Raw genomic sequence first — 25,065 nt, 5'->3', positions numbered from 1 at the left:
TGGGTGCTTGCTATACTTCTGAATTCACACAGATTTTTCTTGTATTTTCCCCTTATTTAGTCAATTGCTGTATCTGACTGGATCAAGGCTAATAGAAATAAAATATTGTGCATTTTATTCAAAAAACTACACATATAATCTTAGATACTAAGAGATTTCCATGTTATTTTCTTCTTGACACTCAAAACATCTATCATCATCATCATCATGCTTCATCTTAAAAAAAGTTGCACTTCTTTCTGTGAGAAGTGTAGGGTCTGAGTTTGGGGCCAAGATAGCAGAATAGCAGAAAATATTCAAGTTTAGAGTCTGGCAAGTGTATTTCAGAGCTGATATTCCACTGTGAGGGTCCTTACAAGGTGGTTTAGCCATCCGAAAAAAAAAAAAAAAAAAAAAAAGGATTGTAACTAGAGGGATATGAAAAGGTATTTAAAACACAGTAAAAAGTAAATGTTTACTGGATTATTTTAAAGTATATTACTAGAACCAACAGGACATAACCTTCAACATGTATATGTATTATACATAAAAATGCATAGATGTACAGTAAATATGTTTATTTATATGTATACAGAGTAATATGTACACATAGGGTCTGTTGTGCTTCTGGAACTGTAAGCAATGACTCCGGTGGCATCATCTCAAAGCAGTTTGATCATGCAGCTCTTTCGATATGATGGGTGCCGAGGACACAGCACATTAACGCTAAGTAGGTAAGTCCTGGGTAAGTCACATCCATTTGCTCTGGAAGGGTACGGATGGGAGCAAGAAAGGCCATAAATGCAAGAGGAGCGACACCCCCAAGACTCTGCTTTGTTATCTGGACGTGCTCACGCCGCCGAGCGGAGACGCGGAGATTCCTGCCCTGCTTCTGTTCCATGCCGACACGCTGGCCGGGCACTGCCACTGATTCAACTCAGTGCACTCCTGACCTCGAAGTCTTCAGGTCAAAAACAAGAGGGGAAAATAAAATAAAAAAATATATAAATAAAACAAACAAGCTTGTGGGCTTTTTTTCACAAGTTATTTGCTACCAATACTGTCAAAGCAGCTGAATCATAGTGCATCCACGGGCAGGAGCATATAGCAGCTTTTGTGCACTTTGCAAAATATATATTAAAAACAAATCAAGTCTCTACTGGCTTGTTTTATCTGTAGCTAGAAAGATGCTGTGCTGCTTCTGAGCCCTTTCCATCAAATTCTTTTTCTTCTTTTTCTTGTCCTTTGTTTTTGTTGTCCTTCTTCCTAAACAAGGAAAAACAAAATTATATGAATAAGTCAACTAAGAAAAGAATCCAAAGGTAATATTAGAAGGAAGAACAAAACTTAGTGGCCAGGGAATTATTGATGGCGAGTGCAAATATAACGCTTAGTTAATAAACTTTGATCATCACTGTAAACAGAAATTTTCAATATGGTAGAAAAGGAAGTCAGGTCGCTGACTGTCGACACTTGTCCACACACACGATTTTGTTGGTATGAGTAACAACGCTTATGCAGATCTCAGTTCCAACACGATAACTCACGCAAGCAAAGTTATGCTCTGGACAAGGGCCCGGAGCCAGGCAAGTGTGTACGTAGCCTCCTAACTCCCTGAGAGCTGGATGTCTGCCTTAGACCCTTGTGTACATTTCCTTGAGTGAGTAATCCAATTTAAGTCAAGTCCAATATATCCATGACTTCAATGAGAAATCAGGCATTGCAGCCCAAGTGTTTGGTTGGATGTGGTCCTACACGCTTTGGCAGAAACAGTGTCCCTTCCGTGAGGAGCTGCTGCGACTGCTGCTGCGTGCGCCGTGCCCAGTCCTCAGAGCACGTTACTGTGCAGGAACCAAAGCTTCCCTGCACGTTCTCTGTCCAACACCACCATGCTTGAAGGTCACTGCTTCTGAAAAAGAACCCCAATCAGGAAACCAGGATCAACGCAAGAAAAAAATCTCAAACTCCTGAGATGAGAAAACCGCTTCCTTTGACTATCTCAGCAAAGGTACGATGGACTGAAAATCTGCTACAAAAACCCTGCTTCAACACTGCACATACTTAAATCCTATCTACTCTGGTAAGATTTAAGCAGGTGACTGAGCACTATCTTGAGTGAGAATTGTCTGGGTTTCCTAGAGATATAGTTCCCTAGAGCTGTCAACTCTATAAACCCTCAGGAGAACTAAATTCACCAATGAAGATGAAAGTAGAAGAAAATTCAAGTAGCAGACAATACAATAATGTGAAAAGTGCAGTTTGCAGCTATACTGATTAGTGTAGCTGGGAAAAATGTTTGTCAGTATGATCTTGTCTTCTATATTGTTTCTTAAATCAAATCAATATGAAACATTTTTATCTACTGGATAATAATATTGAGATAATGAATCTGATTCTAAAATTAACAACATTTAAGGTTCATTAAAATATATGGATATAGTTAAGTTTAGATATTTGTGAGCAATATATCATGAGGCTACTATTCACTCGGAATAGTAGTGGCAATAGGACAGGACATAAAAGTAATGAGAACATGAGTTTAGGTTACTTCTGCTTCTCATTAAAGTCTGGCGTTAACGCTACTATGGCATTTTGCCATTTTTAAATCTAGTTAATCCTACACAGTAAAACCTCAGTCCAACCGACCATTAATCAAAGCAGCTTTTAAGTTAGAACTCTTTAGTAACAGTGTATCTAATAACGAGGCACACCTAATGAGGTCAGAGAGATGGAGGACTTGACACAAAGTGGCATTACAAGATGGTTTCAATTATTCTATCTTGTACTTTAAATACTCCAAAACTTTTAACCTGAAGGAAGTAGTAGAGGAGGAGAAACAATTTGAAATGACTGATAACGGTGCTAGTTGGGAGACCAGTGGAATCAATTAGAGCTTTACTGGAGTTTTGCTGTAATATTTGCTAAGCGATCTTAGATTCTGAGGTTTTTCTCTTTATGGGCCAATTAACAACAACACCAAAATAATTCGTAGCCTGCGCCGTGTCTTGCTTTCTCTGTGCTGTCCTCCAGGAAAGTAAAGCAAATGCTTACTGTAATATTAAGGTAGTAACAGATCTTTTTTTCCTCTGGAGACTCTGAAATGCAGAGTAAAATGGCACACACCCCACATGGCATCCGTTTCTCAAAACCTTACAGCCTGCTCTAACGCAAACATCAAATTGCCAGCATGCTCCCAATGGGGTACCTTAAAATAGAAAGGAGAGGAGCTGTAACAGACCCGAGGGATGTTGTATGTCACCGTGCAGCAAAGGCCGGGCCAGGTTTCAGCTGTCACTGCCCCTGTGCCTGGGTCACCCCAAGGCAGCCGCGTGTCCCCGCGTGGGCCGCGGAGCAAAACCCGCACCAGTACCGACACCCGGCAGCGTGTCCTGGTGTCGGGGGGCCCCTGGGCTGCTGGCACGTGCCCTGCAGTACCGGGTGACTTCTTGTGTTTACAGGAACATACGAAATTGCACGGAAAAAGCCCGACTGGTTAGTGAGGCTAGCACGGCTCCAAGCTCCAGCTGCTATTTTAAAGAGAAAACTGAATGCAAAAAGGTGTTTCTTGGTTAGCAGTTGGCTCTTGTATTGTTACTGGAATGCAACGAAGATCAGAGATTAGCAGAAAAAGAGGTAACTATATAAAGCTCCCTGAGTTCAAACAAGGGTTGCTGAGGCTCCACGCGCAAGAACCTCCGTTAAACTCGGAGCCTGCTCACCAGCGAAAGCGCAGCGGGCAGGAGCAGCTTCCCCGCGTCCCGCTCCGGGCGCCTCCTCCGAAGCCGTGGCGTTCACAGGGCAGCAGAGCATCTCCAGGAGGGACCCGCGGGTCCCCGGAGGGAGGGCAGGGCGGAAGCGGCGTCCGCGCGGGCCCAGCGAGCTCCCTGCCCGTGAGGACTGCAGTCCTGTTCCTGTATATTCCTTTAGGAATACAGGAATTCCTGTCACCTCTTCCCTTCCACGCTAGCTAAACACTTCTTCAAATTCATGCACTGTTTTTTTTTTTTTTTTTCCCTTAAAAAGCATTTTTACCTCCCCCTGCCTAAAAAAAAGATTCTGTTCAGTCAAACTCCTCATTGCAATGAAAACATGTTATAAATTCAGCTTTGTTGCTTGTTTTATAAACTGCCATTGAATAAATCTGTATATTCCACTAAGCAGCTGTTATCACAAAAGCATCTTTGGAGTGTTACTCACAAAACTTTCTCATGGATTGCTCACTTGTCCACAGCTGGTGGATGCTCAACTAATATGCAGTGAAATATTGCTATTAGCCTGCAATGTGTAACAGTTTTGGTACAGTACCAAATGGTACAGTAACATAAAACTGATAATGCAATTCCAACTTGAATTCTTGAAATGTGGGTGTGTATATATCTTTGTATATATACGTGTGTGTGTGTGTGTGTGTGTGCGTGTGTATATGTGTATATATATAGTGTGTGTATTTATTTGTTTGTTTACATAAATATATAGAGACTTATTTTTTTAACAGCAATTTAACAGCAATTGCCCATACAGTGCAGAGGAACAGTTACACATATAATTAGGTCTTAAGGGTTTTAGGAATCTAATTCCTTGTTTTGTCTCATATCCTGAGCTCAAAAAGTAGTGCAATCTCCCACAGCTTGGACAGCGTAGTCCTAACACTCATGGCACTCCTGATATTTCAGAAATAATATAGAGTAAATGTATTCACACAGAAAGAGAGTACAAGATCTTGTCATAGGCACTTTTTCCATAGCTCTACAAAATCAGTTTGGTTGTCAAGTGACAGTATTTCCTGCTCTTGGGATGGACTCGTCCATTTCTACTTTCAACAGATTGAAAAACAAAACAAAACAAAACAAAAAAACAACACAGTATTAATCCACATGAGGGCAGTAAGGATTTACATTTAAAGCTTAAAAAAAAAAGTTTTAATTTCCCTACTTTTTTTTTTCACAATTCATACATGAAAATCACCATTTTATTTTAGACATTTCAAAATGTTTAGTTGTCCTGTCTTTAATTAAAACTTTTTTTTTCTCTTCTATGGATGACTATTGAATAATGGGGCTTAAAGATCTGTAACTGTTTCTCTTCCCAATGTTTTTACATGCGGAATTTCCACTGCCGTCAGCAAAGGCCTAACAGTGTCTCCAGACAATGGCAGGCCTTTGCACCTTTTGGTTTCTTCTCCCTTTCACTCACCCTTGTAGGAGCTAAATGCTGTGTTCTTGTAAATCATTCTCATATGGCTGCACTTCTAACTTAGACCCTGTGGATGGCAGCATTTCCTCCACATGATAAGCAAGAAAAGTAGCCACACTCAAGCGGCGTTACTGGGAGAGGACAGACACCAGGTGAAATAATGATGACCAACCATTTTTGTGTGTCTCTGTGTTGTCTCCAGTGTGGAGGTAGATGTCAGAAGGAGGCAGATCCTTCCACGTAAACACAGCTCAGGACTGGCAGGGCTGTTGTGTGGAGACCCTGCGGCAGCGCCATGAGGCAGCCGGCATGAGAGGAGCAGAGCTCTCCACAGGAGAACGTGCAAAGCACAAAAGGACAGCGACGTGGCCAAAGGAGATGTCACTATGTAGCAGAAGCAGAAGTAGGGAACTCATTAAATGCCAATGTCATGATTTCTTGCACAGAGAAGTTCATAATCAACCTACTGTACTGAAAGATGGATGAAAACACCACATGGACCTGTACCAAAGACTTAATACTTATGTTTTGGATACTCAAACTGCCACAAAGGAATGCACAAATTGTAAAAGAACTTTTAGATACATAATGAATGAAAGAAAAACTCCCTTGCTGCAAAGTCAATCCCTTTCAAATGCATGATTTACAAACCAACACTGGCAAATGGCCCTCAAGAAGAGAATGAAAAGAATTTTCATAATGTAGCACACTGGATGCTGCAGGCATCACTAGCAGATGAAGAATACACAACAGTTTTGTTAGCAAGACTCTAATTGCCAGTTGTTTTTTAATGTTAGCAAAGACAGGCTGAAAATGATTCAATGTGTGCTACAGGACGAGTATGACACGGGGGAAATCGGCCAAAGTAAAATAACCATTTTGGTTAAGGAACAGAAGAGACTGAGACTTGGACAGTGACACAGATAAACAAGACAGGCAGGATGAAAAGATGGGCCAGAATGGGTCAAATATCAGAAAACCATCCCTCATTTTTCTGAGTAAATTTCTGAGGTCATTCAAAAAAGTCTTGCATTCTCATATTTGCCTCTGAAGATGATAGAAAGGATGCTGTGAACACGTAAAATACATAAACTCCCCAGAAGAGTGCTGAAAAACAGTAATCATGGGCACCATAGAAAAGCCACAAACTATTTTATCCTCCTTTCTTCATTTGCAAGGGTTGGCCTTAAATATTATAGGCTGTATCATAACTGATACAAAAAGGAGCAAATGACAACATTTCTTCAATTTGAGAATGCCTAATTTTTCAAACTTACTGGTAATATTTTATAGTTTTTGGTGCAATATTAATAGCTAATTAAATGTATTAAATATATTTCTGGCCTTTTGAAATTAATAAAACTATCAGAATAGCAGACTGTGAAAATAAATTCCCTTTGGGCACAGTTGGATGTTTTTAGCTGATTCTTATCTATTTGATGTTAGTTTTCTTGATGAAAATCAGAGAAATTTCCATCTTGAATAGACTTTGGGTACTTGTACAGTAACTGCTGTAAAAGACATTCTTGCCCTGGTAATGCACACCTAACACAGTTAACATTTTACTTAGTTCTTCTCAGACAGAACTCTTGATATTTTAATTTCAGCTGTCACTTAATCACTTCACAAGTTTGGATAAATCATTGTAAGCCTTTCTATATAACATTGTTTGTATGATAGCACTAATTGTCAGCTATTGAGATGAAAGCTAATTTAAAAGAATCAAAGAATAATTCCTCAACTAAAATAACTATTAAACTATCCTAAATCTGTATGCCAATCCCACTGGCTTTGGCAATGTAAAATCCCTAAGAAATCTGCTAAGAAATTAAAGGTTTTATTAATCGGGGTGAGAATAAGTAAATTAACATACAAACTCTTTTTCTCCCATGTAAAAAGGGACTTTTGGATTTTTCCCCTTTGATTTTGGGGCAGATTCACTGAGAAAAGAGTCTTCTTACACCAGCGAAATGCTACACACTTTCCGCAGTATGGTTTTGCAATTTATACAGTAGATGGCAGCGAGATATGAAAACTTGCCTGCGCTGCTAATTATTAACCTCCTTTCATTCATTCAAAGATCATTAATTTTTCTTTACAGACGCAGCCATTTACTCTGCCTAGGACATAAACTAAGATATCCAGTTCATTAAGGAATATTAAAATTATAATTAGGACATCACATACGTGGATTCATAGAAGAAAGAGAAAAAAAACACACTGGCAGAAGAGGAGAACCAGGAAAGTCAAGGTGACATGAAAACATGTCAGAAAATTCCTTTAGGTGAAGTATGTTTAACTCAATGCTATAGGTGTTTAAATAGTGGGTGCAATAGTATAGGTGTTTAAATAATGGGTGCAATAGTATAGGTGTTTAAATAAGGGATCTAGTCCTCATTTCAGTCATGAAATGCAGGTGGGTCTCTCATGCCGCCCAAATGTTTATCTACCTTTAACTCAAAATTCAATGATATGAGTATCACTTGCACAAAGGATACTCACTTATTGTTATCTTAGTCACTACCATGTCAGATCAGATGCTTTGCAAGCAGAGCCAAGCATAATATTTCCAATGGAAGATTTGGGTATGTTTGTTTTTCTTCCTTTCAGACGATATATAAAACAAATCTCAAAATCATAAAAATGTTTATATACAGTCAAAAATATGTAACCATGTGCAAAAATATTTTGAAAAGTTGAACACTTTTCAACAACACACCCTATACCAAAGTATCTAAATTTAGCTTTCAGATAGCGTGGGCCAAGGCTCTGCTCCCAGCAGGCAGGTCCTCGTTTTGCAGGCAGTGAGAAGAGTTACGTGGACATGGATGGTTCTGTGCCAAAGAACAACCAGGTAGATCTGTTTAACTAGCACACAAGTAGCTGCTATCTTTCAGCCAGGGTCTGCCTGGATTTAAAGGATGGCCTGAGTTAAATGGTGTTATTCCTAAACTGTGAATTTCTTCTGGCTGAAATAGGAGTATTTTCTCCAGGTTGACCATGAGGGCTCTTTGACTTACTGCACACCTGAAGCTCACTAATCCTCATGAGAGTGCCAGGATGATTTGTGCTCCTTCCAATCACTTCCAGAGCAAGTCTACCTACTATTAGGAGCAGAAGAAGTACACTTCTCTCCCTAATTCCTAATTGTTTTTTCTCTGATTTCAAATGTGCAGCCATTTGGAATAAAAACAAATAGGTGTAGCATCCCACATAGCACTTTATCTTACTGCAGCACTTGTTTGTGTACCAGTACCATCAGATTGCTCTCACAACTTTAGAGAGAGCTTTTTGGAACCACGTCATTTTAAAAACCTTTTCTGTTGTTGTTTCTTGTTCCCATGGAGAACACTCTACAATGAAGCTGCGAACAACAAACTAGTTGACTGGGTTCTTCTGACTATGATCTACGGACTATTTTTTAAAGGTTCTCCACCCCAGCAGTGCTGCAGCTGAAGTGTTTCTAGCAGGAGCACTTCCCACACCTCAGCCCATCCTGCATTTTGGAAGGGTGATGGGATGGCCGTGCGCACGCACAGGCATGTGTGGTGGCAGGGCCTTTCCAGGATGCTGCTGGCTTTTCCTGTCACTGTGGCACTATTTCTCTTGCTGCAAATATGGTACACAGAAAACCAGGGAAATGGACGGCTGGATTAAAGACTGAGTTTCACCTAGGGAAAGTTCTTAAAACTCAAGAGATATATTGATTGCAAGTGAAAAGGACATCTAGTGAGATCTCCTAAATAAAAATGGACAAAAGGCTTATTTTCATATTTCTAATGAAGCTAATAACTTGTTGGAGATATGTATCCATTCTAGATATTGATGACAAGAGGAGAAAGACCCCCACTTTCTCCTGCAACTGGTCCAGCAGTTAATCATATATCAAATTCCCAATGTAAATTTTAATATTCAGATATATACTCCTCACACTGGAGATAGGCATTCCTCCTCTGCTAATTCTTCTCCATATATAACTTTATGTTTACCTACATTAAAATTAACTTTTTCTGAACGAGGACTAGATTTTTCTTTAGGTCTAGTCTAGAGTGCTTATTGCTTACCATTACAGTAGTTTTTGTATTGTTCAGAAATTTAAATCATACTGTGTATTATTTTAGGTAATTTTATATACAATTATATAATTCATAAATCGTATTTTTTATATAACTGACTGAAATACATATATTAAGGCAACCAGCACTTTCTCTGATTTAATCTTGTGGTAAAGATAAGAAAATTTTATAGATCAATGTAAGTCCTAAGTCTGAATACCCATACTTCACAGTAGTTATTCCTTCTTAGGACTTCTGTGAAATTTTTGTTTGTTACATTTCTATAGATGTAAATGTTAATCCAAATATTAATAGATTATGCATAAGCTTTCCAGAAATTAATTTATAGGCTACTGTAAATATACTATTTGCTAGTAAAACTAAAAAAAGAAAACACCACAACCCTTGGTGCCACTTGACTTTATGTCCATAACAAATTTCGCACCAAAAGTTGAAAAAAAAAAAAAAAGGATTTTTTATATTTATCACAGACCTTAGGAGAAAAGCCAAAATTTATTGTTTCCCTCTCTAAGGTGGGATGTTTTAGGGGAAAAAAATGATCCTTCACACACAGAGCAGCTGGATAAAACCTTGGCCTCACATGGTATAAGAAGCAATATAACATGATATTGAATAATACAAATGCAGTGGACAAATTAGCTTTGTATTCTGATATCTGCAAAATGGACAGCACTATAATTTTCACCATCAGTTTAAACATTCAGTTTAAATTATATTGAAATTTTTTTTTTCTATGCATGAATTATTTTTAGGTATATATTCACTGGTAAATATGAAGAAAAATGTGTGAATGCTTTCTTAAGAAGGAAAAGAATATGTGAGATAAACACAGCATGTAGCTTAAAGGCCACTTGCCATAAAAGGCTTTTCCTGACTGGAAGTTACAGATGTACTTTAGAAACAGATGTACATCAAAGACTGTTGATTAGAAGCACAGATAGAAGTAATTATCAGTTTTTTTTTTTCAGAAAAGAAATTCTTTATTATAATACCAATAAAACCAATAAAACCTTAGTATGTAAAGAATGATTCTGTGGGTTCAATTAACCATATGAAAAACATAAATGTATATACATATGCTATATAATGCTCCATATCATCACATTCTTACAGAAACTTTGGGTGAGCTTCTGATGGATATGAGATCTCTACTTCATTATTTTGTGATAGTATTAGCTTAAATACATTGCAGAACTGAAAGAAATGAAATGTTCAAGCTTTATTTTGAGATTAGAAACCAAATGGCTTATGCTAGCTATTCTCTGCAGGCCACACGTACTTTCGTACTTCTGGTGGACCTGCCTGCCCTGATTGTGGGACAGTAACCCAAGTCCCTATCCTTGCCAAACTAGTAACTGGCCACAAAGGCTACATCTTATGAATAAACTAAAGTGGGCACAGGTTTGAACACTGCCCTGAATAACTTATTAGCAGGTTTCCTGGCATATTTCTGACCTTTTGCCAACTAGTAACTCTCCCAGGTTTGGGTTGGGGCAGCCTGGGTTAGGAGGTGTACTCAATAAACAGTACAGCTGAGGTCATCCTGCCTTGGTGAGGAGGAGAATGTCTTGCTGAATGGACACCAACTAAGGCCATGAGGGTGACAGAACAAGTCTGGTTTCCTTTGGCTTGTTTCCTTTACTTGTAAAGACACAGATAAATTAGGTAAGGCCAAGTACAAAAAGCTTACCTACAGATATCTAATAATTAAGGCATATCCAGCTAGTATAAATTCCATTAACCCCTAAAAAGCACAACAATTCATACTATCATAAAATCCACTTTGTGCTCTTCTTTCCTCAAAGAAAGACCTTACTGTCATTGCAGTACCTCAGGTGGGTCAACTGATTCCATAAATGCAGCTCCCTATAGCTGAAGAACCTGAGAGGAACCAAGTTTTAGATACATGCCTTTATCCTAAAACTAAAGCAAACTAGGAAAAACTTCAGTATTTCCACCAGTGAAGAAAGCAGAGAATGAGTCACAGTAGAACAACTAAGTATACCCAACTTGTGGCATTAATATTGCATCAATTAACATAATTTTATTGGTCTTCTGCATATAAAGACAAGGACTCAACAGTGTTTTGATTAATGAAAGCATCATAGTTTCCTGTACACTTTTCTTTTGTACCTCAAGATCAAGAGATGATTAAATAAAAATTACCATAACTCTTTAGTCATGACTAACTTCAAATGAGTATCTGCTTTCAAACCGAGCAGTTGTAATAGTTCTAGTTTTGGATGCATATGTTATAAGGCCCTGGCCTAGAACAAACAGAACTAAAAAAGGCAAATGCAAGTTCTGCACTTGGGCAGGAACAACCTCAAGACACCAGTACAGATTAGGGGTTGACCTGCTGGAAAGCAGCTCTGCAGAGAGGGATTCAGGAGTCCTGGTAGACAACAAGTTAACCATGAGGCAGCAATGTGCCCTTGTGACCAAGAAGGTGAAAGAGATATGGGCCTGCATCAGGAGGAGCGTTGCCAGCAGGTCGAGGGAGGGGATCCTCCCCCTCTACTCAGCTCTGGTGAGGCCGCACCTGGAGTATTGGGTGCAGTTCTGGGCTCCCCAGTACAAGAAGGACATTGAGCTTCTAGAGAGGGTCCAGCATAGAGCAACAAAGATGATTAAGGGGCTGAGAGCATCTATTTTATGAGGAAAGACGAAGCGAGCTGGGCCTGTTTAGCCTGGAGAAAAGAAGACGGAGGATATTTGCTCAATATGTACCTGAGGGGTGAATGTAGGGGGGATGGGGCCAGGCCCTTCTCTGTGGTGTCCAGTGACAGGACAAGGGGTAATGAGTACAAATTGAAACACAGGAAGTTTCATCTCCATGTGAGGAAGAACTTCTTTGCTGTGAGGGTGATGGAGCCCTGGAACAGGCTGCCCAGAGAGGTTGTGGAGTCTCCTTCTCTGGAGATCTTCAAACCCTGCCTGGATGCCACCCTGTGCCCTGTGCTCTGGGTGTCTCTGCTGGAGTAGGGTGGGTTGGACTAGATGATCTCTAGAGGTCCCTTCCAACCTCAACCATTGTGTGATTCTGTGAAAAACAGACATTCAAGTGTGTAACTACATACTCTAGCTGGACTGATGCTGTTTTGTGCACTGCAAGGAAGTATTTATTTGAATCAAGCTTGATTAAGTGATTATCAGTTTCTCACAGTGAAGTAAAGTTGATCTCTAGTGAAGGCTGCTTATTTCATTGTGTATCAAATACTCATTTCTTAGCCAGTGCCTTTCTCACATCTGTTCCATGTGCTGACTTGAACTGTCCTATAAAATAGTGGGCAACAGACTAACAGATAACATTTTTTTCTTTTCATCCGTTGACTTTAAGAGATTCCTGAGTTTCTGTCTGAATTTATTCCCTTTCTAGTTATGGTTAACATCTTCCCAGTTTCCTTCTGTGCAGCTGAATGATAACTCACTCCTTAATGCTATTTGTTATTCTCCTCTAATCTACTCCCACAACTACAGGGTTTAGAACATGTGATTTCAGTTGTTACTTTCTGTGCAAGCAAACTTTAGATAATAAGGTCTTTTCCTAACCTGATTTCATCAGAAAAGATAAAGTATTATTATCCAGTTGAGAAGAAATTTATATAATAAAGATTGAGCATTTCTTCCTGGTTAACCTATCTGGGAAGGCAGTTAAAACCTCTATTAGTGAGAAGTTGCCAGTAGAGTTCACCTCTGTCGGAACTATGGAAACATCCTCAGTAAAAAAATGTTCTCTGATAATTTCAGTTGTAATGATGTATGCATTTTAGCATTTTACTGAATATTGTTAGTAACTTAGTTCCTAGGAGGCATTAATTTTTCTTCTCAGAAGTCTTTTTGTTGAATCAGAACGTAGTTAAGAAACACAAAGTGGGTGATATCTCCACTGACAAAACTTCAGAATGTAGTGCAATATTTATTTGTATGAAACTACTGAAATAGAAAAATGCTGCCACTATAAAATGAATATGCCATATAGAGAAATAACTCTTAAAATGCACATTACAACTTAACATAAACACCATACCACAAGTTAAAGAGTTAGACAGTTAATGCACAGTCTGCTGTTAAAAGGAAAATACTTTAGTTTTTTGGAAATTTGTAGAACACTGAAAATAATTTCACCATATTAAACTACTCATCAGTTTCTGTGTGGCTCTACCCAATAGACAAAAAACACAGAAACATTTAAAAGTAATTTATGATATAAGTGTAATAGAGCAAACACTCATCATCAGGAAATGCGTCTATTTAGATAAGTGGCCATAATATTCCTTGTTTCCAATGGATACAATTATATGAAATATAAACAATACATTATTTTAAAATACTTCTGACAATAAATGAGATTGATTTATTTTTGAAAGTCTATAAAAATACACAAGCAAAATCATTGTGAATCAAGGCCTTCCATGCCAAGTCTCAGCTAGGAGGGAATTTTTATGAGTAAGTATGAATTCCTGAAAAACAACGTTTATCACGGAAAAATTGGCAAATCTTCCACAGTATTTGCTATAATAGGCGCCGCTGTAATGGATTGCAGATCTACAAAAAGCCAGGAACAGAAGCTAAAACTAACACAGAACAATGTGATATATTATAAAGGGAGAGGATATTTTTTTCCTTTTATTTAATAGTAAAAGATGTCACAAATTTCAATCCGTAATTGAAATAATGAAGAACTTTACTGGCTTGATCTCATTATTTCTCCAAAATTTTGTTTTGATAAGTGATTCAGTTGCGTAAATTTATTTGGCAGTGAAAATATGCCCTTTTTTGAAGACTTGATATATTCTTTTATTATATGCAAGAATTATTGCTGGGGATAATAATTGGGCTTTCAAACAACAGATCAGATGTATAACATAACTGTCAACACAATTTTGTTCATTCTGTGTTGGCCATAGGTCCTGAAAAATGCTCTGATCCTCAAATTTCACAAATCTCTATAAGCAGAGGTGCTTATAATGTTACTGGCTGAGGTAGACAGCTGGTACCTCAGAGAGAGGAAGAAAGAGGGTTGCTGCCCTGGACCTGCAACTTGACACATCAAGTAACACAAGCCCCAGATGGACCCAGGAAGAATGGGTGCAAGGGGTGAACAATCTATATGTTCCCTTTCCCAAGAATTTTCATCACTGTACATGAACCCTGGGAAAAATCAGGTACCTGACCACTAGCCACTTGCTGGGGATGGCCTTGCAAACAGGTTTTTGCTGGGGAATTTTAGAATATTAGAAAGGTTTTTTTTTGCAGAAAAGGGATGGCCAGATTTTCGTGACACTGAAAATGCATTAAATAGGCCTAGCAAGGGAAAAGCAGGAGACATGCATTGAACTTGCAAGTCCTGCAAGTACTGCATGAGACTGGACAGGTCAGAAATGCTACAGGAAAACTTGAACTTCAGCCAGATGGGCCTCAAAGAAAGTGAAGAAAGAGCAGAGTTTCAACTGACCAACCGATCACAGGTTTCATGCTAAAATCAGGATATCTGTTATTGCATGGCCACATGCACCTGGTCTGTTTGTGATATGATGGAAATGAATCTACATCTTTTGCAATGCTGATCTACAATATCCATTATTTGAGAAGAGGTTGCCTTTGAGAAACTTGATGCTTGCAGCTTGATTGAAAATCATCTAAAATAATTGTGCATCACTCTAATTAAAGTGCCTTACAGATCAGGTGCATGGTGTCCTTATTTGAATTATTCTGTGCTTACAATTATAGAAAGTGATTGCATATTTTTGCTTATGGCTTCCAATTATGGATGGCTTTGAAAGCCTGGCCCATCATGTTAGCTCCAATAGATCAAAGCCTGTGTGGACACTAATTTCAGAAAAAAATAATTGGAGAGGTGGCAGAATCTCATTTCCTGTCTTGCACACCTGCATTTTTTAGATTGCTTTTTTTCACAAATTGCTATCACCAGGCCACATTCTGAAGTACAAACTCTATCGTCTTTGGGAAAAGAAACAGAAAACGTGTTTCCTAGTGCTTGAGAAGGTTCAGAAAAGAGAAGGGCATCTGTTAATATTCTGTGCTGATGCTCAGTATTTCAGCCAGTCATTGTTCTAATGCAAATTCTAAGAGTTTGTTGCAGATGTTCATCTGAATATAATGTAGCCGAACCATCAGGGGTTGTATTTCACATCGAAAAACTACACACAAAATAAGACTGTGGGTTCAGTAAACATTTTAAAAGAGAATTTTGAATATAGTGACTACCTGTCAGAAATATACACCCAAACACCCATCTTTTAGAAGTAGATGTTATTTTGAAAAGAGTAAAATGTACAGTTGCTTAGAAGTCAAGAAGGCAGTTTGCTAATGAATTTCAGGGTTTTATGGTGACATTTGAAGACAGGAGGTATCTTTTCAGGTTCTGCAGTCATTTACTATTATTGTTGCTGGTTTTGCAGAAGGTCAGAGAGAGATAAAGTCATTGCAGAATGAAGGACATATTCTAGAACAGTAGAATCAGAAAAAAAAGTGGTGTAAATCCCAATTATAAGGACAGGGTGCCCATAGTATAAAGAAAAGTGCTATTCAACCTTTTGGTAGATTGAAGTAACAATTACAGATAATTTGTTGGTATTACTATATCCTAGGTAGTTTTTCATTAAAAAATGCATAACTCTCTCCCTAGTTACTAGTTTCTAGTACTTCTCCCTAAGTTGTCCTCTATGTCCTAGTGAGGTTTAGTGCTCATCTCTAGTCATATAAATTGTCCCTCCCAAGCTGCACAATATCTACAGCTAAATATCAGGTGCTGTAAACTATGTAGCACCAAGGCAAATTTATAAGCAATAAGAACACCCTGAACTTTCCACTTCTGACAGCATACTCACTTCCAAAGACATAGAATAAACCACAATTAATAACCATCTTACTGTCACTTCATATTGTATTTTGGATTCAAACCGTGTTTATATAAATTGATTGAGATTTCCTACTGAAACCTATACAAATATGTCCGAATTATTTAATGTAACTATTAAAAATGAAATGGTATCACCAAACAACAAAATTCTGGTAGGCAGAAAAAAAGGATATTTTCAGTCTAAATGAGTTACATCAAGGAATTTATTTCATAGAGACTAGAAGTAAAAGCAAAATTGAAATAGTGAATATCGCATTAAGGGGTAAATATATGAAGCATACAAAGTGGAAACGTCTGGTTATTAATCTTCCACCACCACAAAAACATAATAAAATAAAAAGCACAGGAAACAGAAGGACACCGGGAAACTAGTGGAGCTCTCAATGAAGTTAAACAGGAAGAAATGTTTCAATGTTTCAAAGATAGAAATAAAGGGAAGGCAGAGAGAATGGTACATAGACGTACTGGTGAATTTATGTTAGGTGGGTTTTTTTTAACCATCCTCAAAATGAAGCAGTTACCTATTAACTATATTATTTTAAGAGAGAAAATTGTAGTTATTGTGTGGAAGCACAGAGCAGAAGTCTGACAGTACACTACACATGTCTCCTAAATTCAGCTACTTTGAAATTCCAGCTTTCAGTGGAGCTACTACACTAGGGTCAATGCCTGGGGTTCTCCTTTGCAGCACGCACTGGGCACTGCACCTTTACCAGCTCTTCCACCTCTGCATGCGATTCTGGACGCAGCAGAGCTCAACAGAGCGGGACACTGGAGCTTGTCTCAATACTGAATTGACGATTGCTCATGAGAGTCGAAAAGCGACTTTATGAAATATTACCAGACATTTTTTTCCTCCAATAACATTAAAAACATATCAAATTTTCTTTGTGGCTGCTTTAGCTAAGTTAAAGAAAAATCAGAAGTAGAAATATCCGAACAAAAATGCACAGTTTGCACAACAGCTCCATCTCCTCTCCCAGTTACATTATTCCATTGAAACTAATTTATTGTAGTAACCATGAGATGGAGTTTTAACATTATTTACCAACCACATCTTGACATTTAGAAAAATAGCTGTATATCAAGTAACACAATTGTACAGAGTACAATAAGAAGATAATCATACAAAAGAAAACACAATCCATCAACCACCATTTAAATATTTTCATATGCTCCTGCAATTTTAGTTTTAGTCAGTACAGGAAGCTCCAAAAATTGCAAAAAAAGATTGTTTCGATGGCATAGTTATAAGGTAAAGTTTTAGCTATTTCTATCACCTAATGAAATGTTTACCTCTTCTTTTTAAGAGTAAGATAAATTAAATCAGCTTGAAGCATTTTTGCAATAATGTGGAGAGATACTTGAGGTCCAAGTCTCACATCAGAATTCAGGAGGTGTGGGTTAATAATCTGACTCTATTCAAAAACATATTGTGCTATCATTAGCTCAAAGTCATGTGGAATTTCCAAGTACTTACAATAAGGAAATCTGTATGGTCTCTCACTGGGCTTTTCACTATTCCACTGCCTCATTTAGATCTTTTAATAACATATTTTAAAATACTTCAAAATAAATTGATTACAGTTTTGCTGATATCGGGCAATAGCACAAATGTTTTATTGCCCAATGGTTTCAAACCCAATTGCTATACCAGAGTTCAAAAATACCAGAGGGATTTGGAATCGCCAGTCCAACTGGTGAAGTCAATAGGAAATTTTGAAAAAAAGATCTCTTAAAACACACTTAAAACAAAATCTTTTTAAAAGATTCTCTTCAGTAGCAAAAATTCAAGTACAGAACTACTCAGTAGAAGAATTTCCAGCATGATTTTCAAGAGAGCTCAGCACTTAGTAATGGAATTTGGTGAACCTGACTCACTGAACTTTCAATGTCTGAACAACAATAGTACTGTATTAAAAGAAGCGCTAATAGTTAAAAATATGTCTTATTCTAGCTGTGAGTATTCTCTTGATACCCCAAATGGGATTTATGCAAACATTTTATTTCTAGGAATATATTTCACACTATATTAAAAAAAAAAAACAGGGGGTAGACTTTTGCAGATGACATGGTAAGTTTTAGGCATAAGTGAACAACACAAGAGATTTCAAACTTATTCAGAAAAATTTAAGCACACACAAAATCTAAGTTCCAATATCCTAGCCAAATGTGTTGAGAGTTATAAAAATCAAAGTAGAATAATAAATGCTGGCTCTTAAGCTACAGTAATTCAAACAAAAGTGTTTCCAAATTTTAACATTATACACACAACTTAATACTCAATTTCCTGCTCTTTTTCCTTTAAAATAAAGCTAGTCTGTAATAAACATTGCTTGAAGATTCAAGCAAGGGACATCCAGATCTGATCATTATTATTTCTTAAATCTGGCAGGAAAATACTCCAAAAATTCCAGTTTAGACAAAGTTTCTCTTACACTTATCTTTAGAAGTGTAAGATCATCATAAGTACATTTTAGCTCCTTTTTAAAAGCAAAATGTGCTTACTAGCAAAGATGAGATTATGAAGCTTGTTTAGTATTTACTTCTGCCAAGTGGAAACAATTTTCCTCCAAGTTATTACTGGGTTATATAGCCAACAATAGTAAGTGTTATCACTTCATTCTCTGTAAAAGTTTAAATTTGAAACCTCCTACACTTTCCCCTTGCAACTATTCTGAATGTTTAGAACACCAAAGTGTTGCTTTGAAACACTCACACCCTTGGCTGCTGGGTGGAATCTTTATTGTTCAATGGACTTTTAAAATGTGCAGGTTTTGATAAACTTGCTCAGCTGAACATGAACACTGAAGTAGTGGAATAATTGTATAATCAAATTAAATGTTCATATAACACATGTGTGAGCAGAATCACAGAATCCTTAAGGTTGGAAGGGACCTCTAGAGATCATCTAGTCCAACCCCCTGCACACACAGGGTCACCTAGAGCACGTGGCACAGGACTGCGTCCAAGCGCGTTTTGAAGATCTCCAGGGAAGGAGACTCCACAACCTCTCTGGGCAGCCTGTTCCAGGGCTCTGCTACCCCCACAGCCAAGAATTCTTTTCTCAAATTCAGGTGGGTAATTTAAAAAAAAAATTAAAAAGTTACTTTTCCACTAAGAGAATTTAAATATAATGAGAGACTGAAGTATTTTACTCTGTATCAGGAAATTAATAAAGGATTTGGAAAAATTTCTACAGAAGTGTCTTGAAGGATACCCTGTAAAGACATCACTGTCTTAGATGCCTTCCAAGACTGAAAAAACAGGTCTTTAGGTTTGAGATAAGATATTTAGCCCATCACAAGATTTATCTTGCTGTCTTTTTTCCAATCAGCTTTCTTTCCTCCTACTCTAAGCTGCATACCATCTCTGGCAAGATCCCATGATCATGGTACTATGGTACTCCTTTTGAAAATTCTTTTTTTTCCAGAGATTTTCTTTTTTTTTTACTGAAAACAATATGATATACAAATATAATCACAGAATAATTTAAGCTGGAAGGAATAAATGGAAAGCATCTAGTATAACTTCCTAGTCAAAACAGGGCTAACTTCAAAGTAGCATCTTTTCTCTATGGGCCTTGCTAAGTTTTGAAAACCTCCAAGAATGGAAATCCCACTCTCTCAAATTCAGGTGGGTAATTTAAAAAAAAAATTAAAAAGTTACTTTTCCACTAAGAGAATTTAAATATAATGAGAGACTGAAGTATTTTACTCTGTATCAGGAAATTAATAAAGGATTTGGAAAAATTGGTTCTGATAAAACTGGATCTAATTCATTCCATTTGAGCACACAGAATTACACCTATTTAACACAGATGAAGCTGCTGACAGGAACCAAGGAAGTAAATAACCAGCTATTTAGTTTGTTTGAAGGATATTGTGATTTTCTCCTTTTCAGGGCCTAAACTAGAATATGAATTTCCAGTCTTCTGAAATTAGCATGCTGGATTAATGCACTGAAATGTGTTTTTGGTACTACCATTTGATTTTTTGCTGCTGACTAGGTTTTATTTAAACACAGTGAAAGCAAGCTTTTTGGAAATATGCCACATCTACAGTCTTAAAATACTAACATTCCTTTCTTTACAAAATATATGCCAACTTTTTTTCATAAACTGAAATACATCAGTTTTCAAATAATACCTAAATGAGACACAGAGTTTAGATCAACATTAAAACTCTATACCAGCACCTTTAAATAAATTCCTTTTTGTATTGGATGTCATGTGCAATTTTGACAACCCTGTTAATTCAAAAATCATGAGCTAGCCTCCAAATCATGAATAAAATGTAAAACCACCATATTTTAAAGGAGTATTTCATTTCCACACATTTATTTTATTTTTGGTATTGAAACTTTCAGGGGTTCTGTGTTTTCAGATATTTTCTTGCAGCTATAAGGACTAGAAAAATTACCTAGAATATCAAAACTGTTATTATGAGGTGATTCCAGCAGCTGATCTTTAAGAAAAATAAGAATTATCAGGAAACCGGTGACAAACATGCTCAGAGAAGGCAGTACAGAAAACTCCCACTAATGATTTCATTATTACTTTGCTCTCTTTACTGAAAACTCTTGGAAAGTGAAGAGGTGAAACCTTTTTAAGAATGATTACAATAAAAGGGTCACAGGGAAACTCCCCAGACTGTTAAGGGCTCCGGCTCCGGAAGGACGGGAGCTTCCGTAAGTGCCCCTGTGGGACTGAACACCCCTATAGGATTCAGTCACTTTTCCTTTCCATCACTGTAGCAATTTAATAACAACAGTATCCTCCATTTCCAGAAATCTATTCCATCACCTGTCATTTTCGATGAAATTAGGAGCTCAAATTTTCTATACTGCACTGCTCTTAGGATACTAGGCCTTCTCTCCATTCTCTGCTTTACTGTTGTCTTAGTTCTAAGTAATTAAAAAAAAATAGAATAAGTGGCATATCAGGTAGACAAAGCAGCTCAATTCCCTGTAAACTGCTATGATAGTGTTACCTCATTTTGGACAGGTCTAGAAACTTTACATAATTAATTGTATAATTGGATGAAATACTACATCACATAAAAAAATGAAACACACACTTATGAATAAATCCTACATCCTGCTTCTTTAATAGCCCTAGCAGGTGATACGGAGAGCTGACTTGGGCAATTGTCTAAGAAATGTTTTTAGATCATTAGTCTACAGTCCCCAGGCTGAGGGTGAGCATGGTGGGGCGGTGTATTATTTACCATCATTTATTTTATTTTCTCCTTTATTTTTCTCTTACTTGTTAGTTATTTCTCCTTCTCTGAAATGGAGAGAGGCTCCAAAATCTCTCAATAAAGTGAGAATGATTTTAGTTATATTCTGCCTCCTATTTCAAATTCACAATCTTAATTTAAGGCAACCAAGAATTTCTTCATTTTATAATTTTATGTTTGTATATTATATATTTATGAAAACAATGAGATCTGAATATTCTATGGAATAACTAAGGACTAAAAAAATGGTCACCTTTTCTTCTCATTTAAATCAGTCTTGCAGCAATGAACCTTTACTCGCTTCAACAGAACTCTCTTGACCTCATGTGATTGATAGGTATGAAGATGATCAGGCTCATTAAAGCTAAAGTCAAATAGGAACTAATCTATGAAACAACACTGACTTATTCCGGATGAGGATGTCACCCAGTGAACTAGGACATGAACGCTTTATAAACCAGAGTCACAATTTATGACATTGGCAAAACAGGGAAGGGGTCAGAAGGAGGATATTTCCCTTTTGAGAAATAGAGATTTCTTTGATCTTAAAAAAAATAATTTAGATCATAGAATCATAGATGGTTAGAGAGAAAAAAAAGAAATATATTATTCTTTCACAACAGACTCCACCCAAAATCATTATGAAAAAGGCGCATGAATCAACATTTTTAGTGCCTGAAATTTTAAGGAAGACTACTTATTTAATTAAAAAAAATCCAGTGGAAAGAAATATTCAGCATGTTATAAAACCTCTTATGAAATACATTGCCCTTCTCTCGGCCATCTCTGTTACTGAATTTTGCAGTAATAATGTCCCTGTCCTCCTTTCCATTGCCTCAGCTGCAAGAAAAATGAACCTCATTTCACAATAATTTTCCGTCTATATGTCCATGGTCTCTTGCTCTGCTAGCTTCCCCGCTCCTAGAAGAGGCATTACTGCAGCCTATGCTCAGACTGACCGAGGAGCCCAGGAGGAAAGGGTGGAGGCAGAATAAGGAGGTACTGCCTGCTAAAGCTGAAAGCATCTATTCATAAGTGCTGAAGACAATACATATATCTTTAATCACCTCCAATGACTATGAAAATTGATTGCGGCACCTGTATGTCAGTATTTTGTGCTATCAAGCTGACATAGTTCACAATGATTTCCAAATAAACCTCCTTTTGCTTTCAGACTTAGTGCTCTATAGTCTGCTATGGTGCCTTCTTTAAATGAGAAACCTTCCATCTCCTATTCTAGGGGTCTAATCAGTGCAAAAAATATCTGGCCCAAACCTGATACAGGACTTGCTCAGTACGTGTTTTTCATAGCGTTTTTTTATGACCGAGAAATTTCCTTGGTTATTAAATGTACTCTCTTTTCTCTGTTGCAGTTACACTCAGAGTCTGTTACACTAGTCACATATAGTCCTACAGTCCATAGTTACATATGTTCTAGATACATGTATTCCTAGCTATATGGCAGAGTTGTGAAACTGATTTTTAGTGTTTGTCTCTTATGTACACACTTAAACTGCTTAAAATTTACTTTCTGTATTTTGCCATATTGTGGGTTTTCTTTGCTAGGCTGTATAAAATTTGTCACTTCTAATTTAGATATTGTAAGGAATACATAGCAAAGAAAGACGTAACAAAATAATCTGGTACACAAATTCAGAGCAAAAATATGAAATTGGACTTTAACCATCTTTGTGGTGGGTTAATTATCTTTGGTTTAGAAACTATAGCACTCAGGAGCTATACTCCCCCACAACAAATCACGGTTCTTTACCACAAATATCCTACTTCATGTCCTGAAAGCATTTTGTCTAAGTAGCACTGCTCAGTCTAGTAAATCTTGTTTCTCAGTAGAGTTAACCATCTCTTGCCCAGCATTATGGGAATGCTTTAAAATTGTTTCCTTTTCTGGGAACAGCTATTGAGCTGTAGCTCTGATCTGCATATTATTTTAGACACACCCAGTGGAAATTGGATTTTAAATCAATGGGAACTAGTTGGAGTAGCAGCAGGTGTGGATAGGCTTTACCTTTTGTATTCAACAAACAAAACCATTATTGAAGACACAATTATGGTCATGTGGCCCTTTTATTTTTATTTTTTTTTCCTCAGTACTGATGCCTAAAGAGACAAATGATACAAAGAGGCCACAATGAGATGTTTCTCATATTCTTGCTCTTTCCTCTTTGTTGCATTCTTTGTTCTCCAGAGTTGTCCTTTCTGGTTGTGGCCATTTCTGCAGAATTCACTGAATCCATCAGGCTGCTGTCGTGGATTACCTTAATTTGCTGCTAGCTATCAATCAAGCACCTAGGCAATGGAGTATTCAAAATCATTCTCCATAGTAAGAAAAATAATGTAAAGGATACAGGCAGGCTGTATCCAATTATAGTAATATAAGGTATATGTAACTGCATGTACACTGATAGCTTGTTACAAGAAAGAGTGTGATGTATGCTTAGATAATTTACTCTGGTATTGTGCAAGGAGTATTTACACAGTTATGGCTCAGCTGAAAAGTTTTAACTACTTAAACTGACTATTTAAGTGCTGGCAACACCATATGTATCCAAAGAATCTTAATTCTGACATAAATAAGCTGGTGATGATCTAGTTGACTAGAGATCACCAATCCACACTTTCAGAACACATCCCAACATTTAGAGTCACACAGATATTTTCTTATTGCCTCCTTAAAGATCATGAGACAGATGGATAAGTACCACTTATTGTCTAAATATTATCGATATTGACATTTATATGATAATTATTATGATGATATCTTTATGTTTCAGCCACAGTTGCTGTTACTTCTGGAATAACCTGCCATACCTACTACATGTACTGTTGGAAAGATAACGGTACAAAAGATGAAAAGTATCAGAAACAGTCAATTGAAAATCCTGTTTGGATGTGATCTTGCATCAATGCTGTTAAAATGAATAATAATACCTGTATATATCTATTATGTCTAATATGTCTATTACTCAAAGAGAGACTTCTTAATAAAGAAATAACTTAGCAAATCTTAGAATCTTTAAAAATAAGCTTAGGCAGACTGCTTTTCCCTGCACCCTGCACCCTGCTCCCTAGATGCTCCACACAGGGCCCACGGTTTGGGAGGATGTATGCGCAGAGTTGTGCTTTACTGACCCTTGGGGAAAAAGAAATAATCTTGGACAGGTGAAACTGTTTCTCTGCTGTGACTGAAACACCTAATTCCATAACACAAAAAATATAAAAATAGCTGGTTGGCTGAGAATCAGAAGCAAACATATAGCTTTTCCTTGTACAGGTAAGTTGTTTTAGGGTGAGCAAAAGAGAAACCTAACAAGAGCTAGTTACTTCATAAGGGAATGTACAATAAAATTTGTCAGTTCCCTTTTATGGAGAAATATAATTTGTGCACACAGATTAGCCACAACCATTTTCAGTACTTTTATTTCCACGTGGATTAGCATCTGGCTCTCTTTCAGCATTTTTAAACAATTGTGAACTATATAATTGCCATGGGACAGTTCTAAATTGTAGTCTGGTCATTTTGGAGGATTTGCACTCTGGTACCTACTCAGTTATTCATTAAAAACACAAATCCCATTGGAAATACTGCATCACATGATATTCAGGCTGCTTTTGAAATGCAATACACTTGAGAAAACATGCACGTTTAAAGTAGTTATCTGGTCTAGATATA

General features: G+C 37.2%; 1 protein-coding gene across 2 annotated transcripts in view; it reads right to left on the bottom strand.

Moving 5' to 3' along the window:
- Positions 1-935: 935 nt before the first annotated feature.
- The window catches only part of RSPO2 (R-spondin 2), a 92,913-nt gene continuing 68,783 nt past the window's right edge, over positions 936-25,065 (bottom strand). For both annotated transcript variants that reach the window (XM_088523135.1, XM_088523143.1), the window contains exon 5: positions 936-1,245. In XM_088523135.1, coding sequence (XP_088379261.1) covers positions 1,136-1,245 — 110 coding nt within the window. In that variant the 3' untranslated portion in view covers positions 936-1,135. The remainder of the gene's footprint in view (positions 1,246-25,065) is intronic.

This window comes from Tinamus guttatus, unplaced genomic scaffold (assembly GCF_059628265.1).
Source record: "Tinamus guttatus ecotype Peru unplaced genomic scaffold, ASM5962826v1 Tinamus_guttatus_pri_ptg000012l, whole genome shotgun sequence".
In the NCBI taxonomy this organism is placed as follows: domain Eukaryota; kingdom Metazoa; phylum Chordata; class Aves; order Tinamiformes; family Tinamidae; genus Tinamus; species Tinamus guttatus.
The sequence above is the reverse complement of the archived record's forward strand: the minus strand, read 5'-3'. Positions and strand labels throughout refer to the sequence as shown.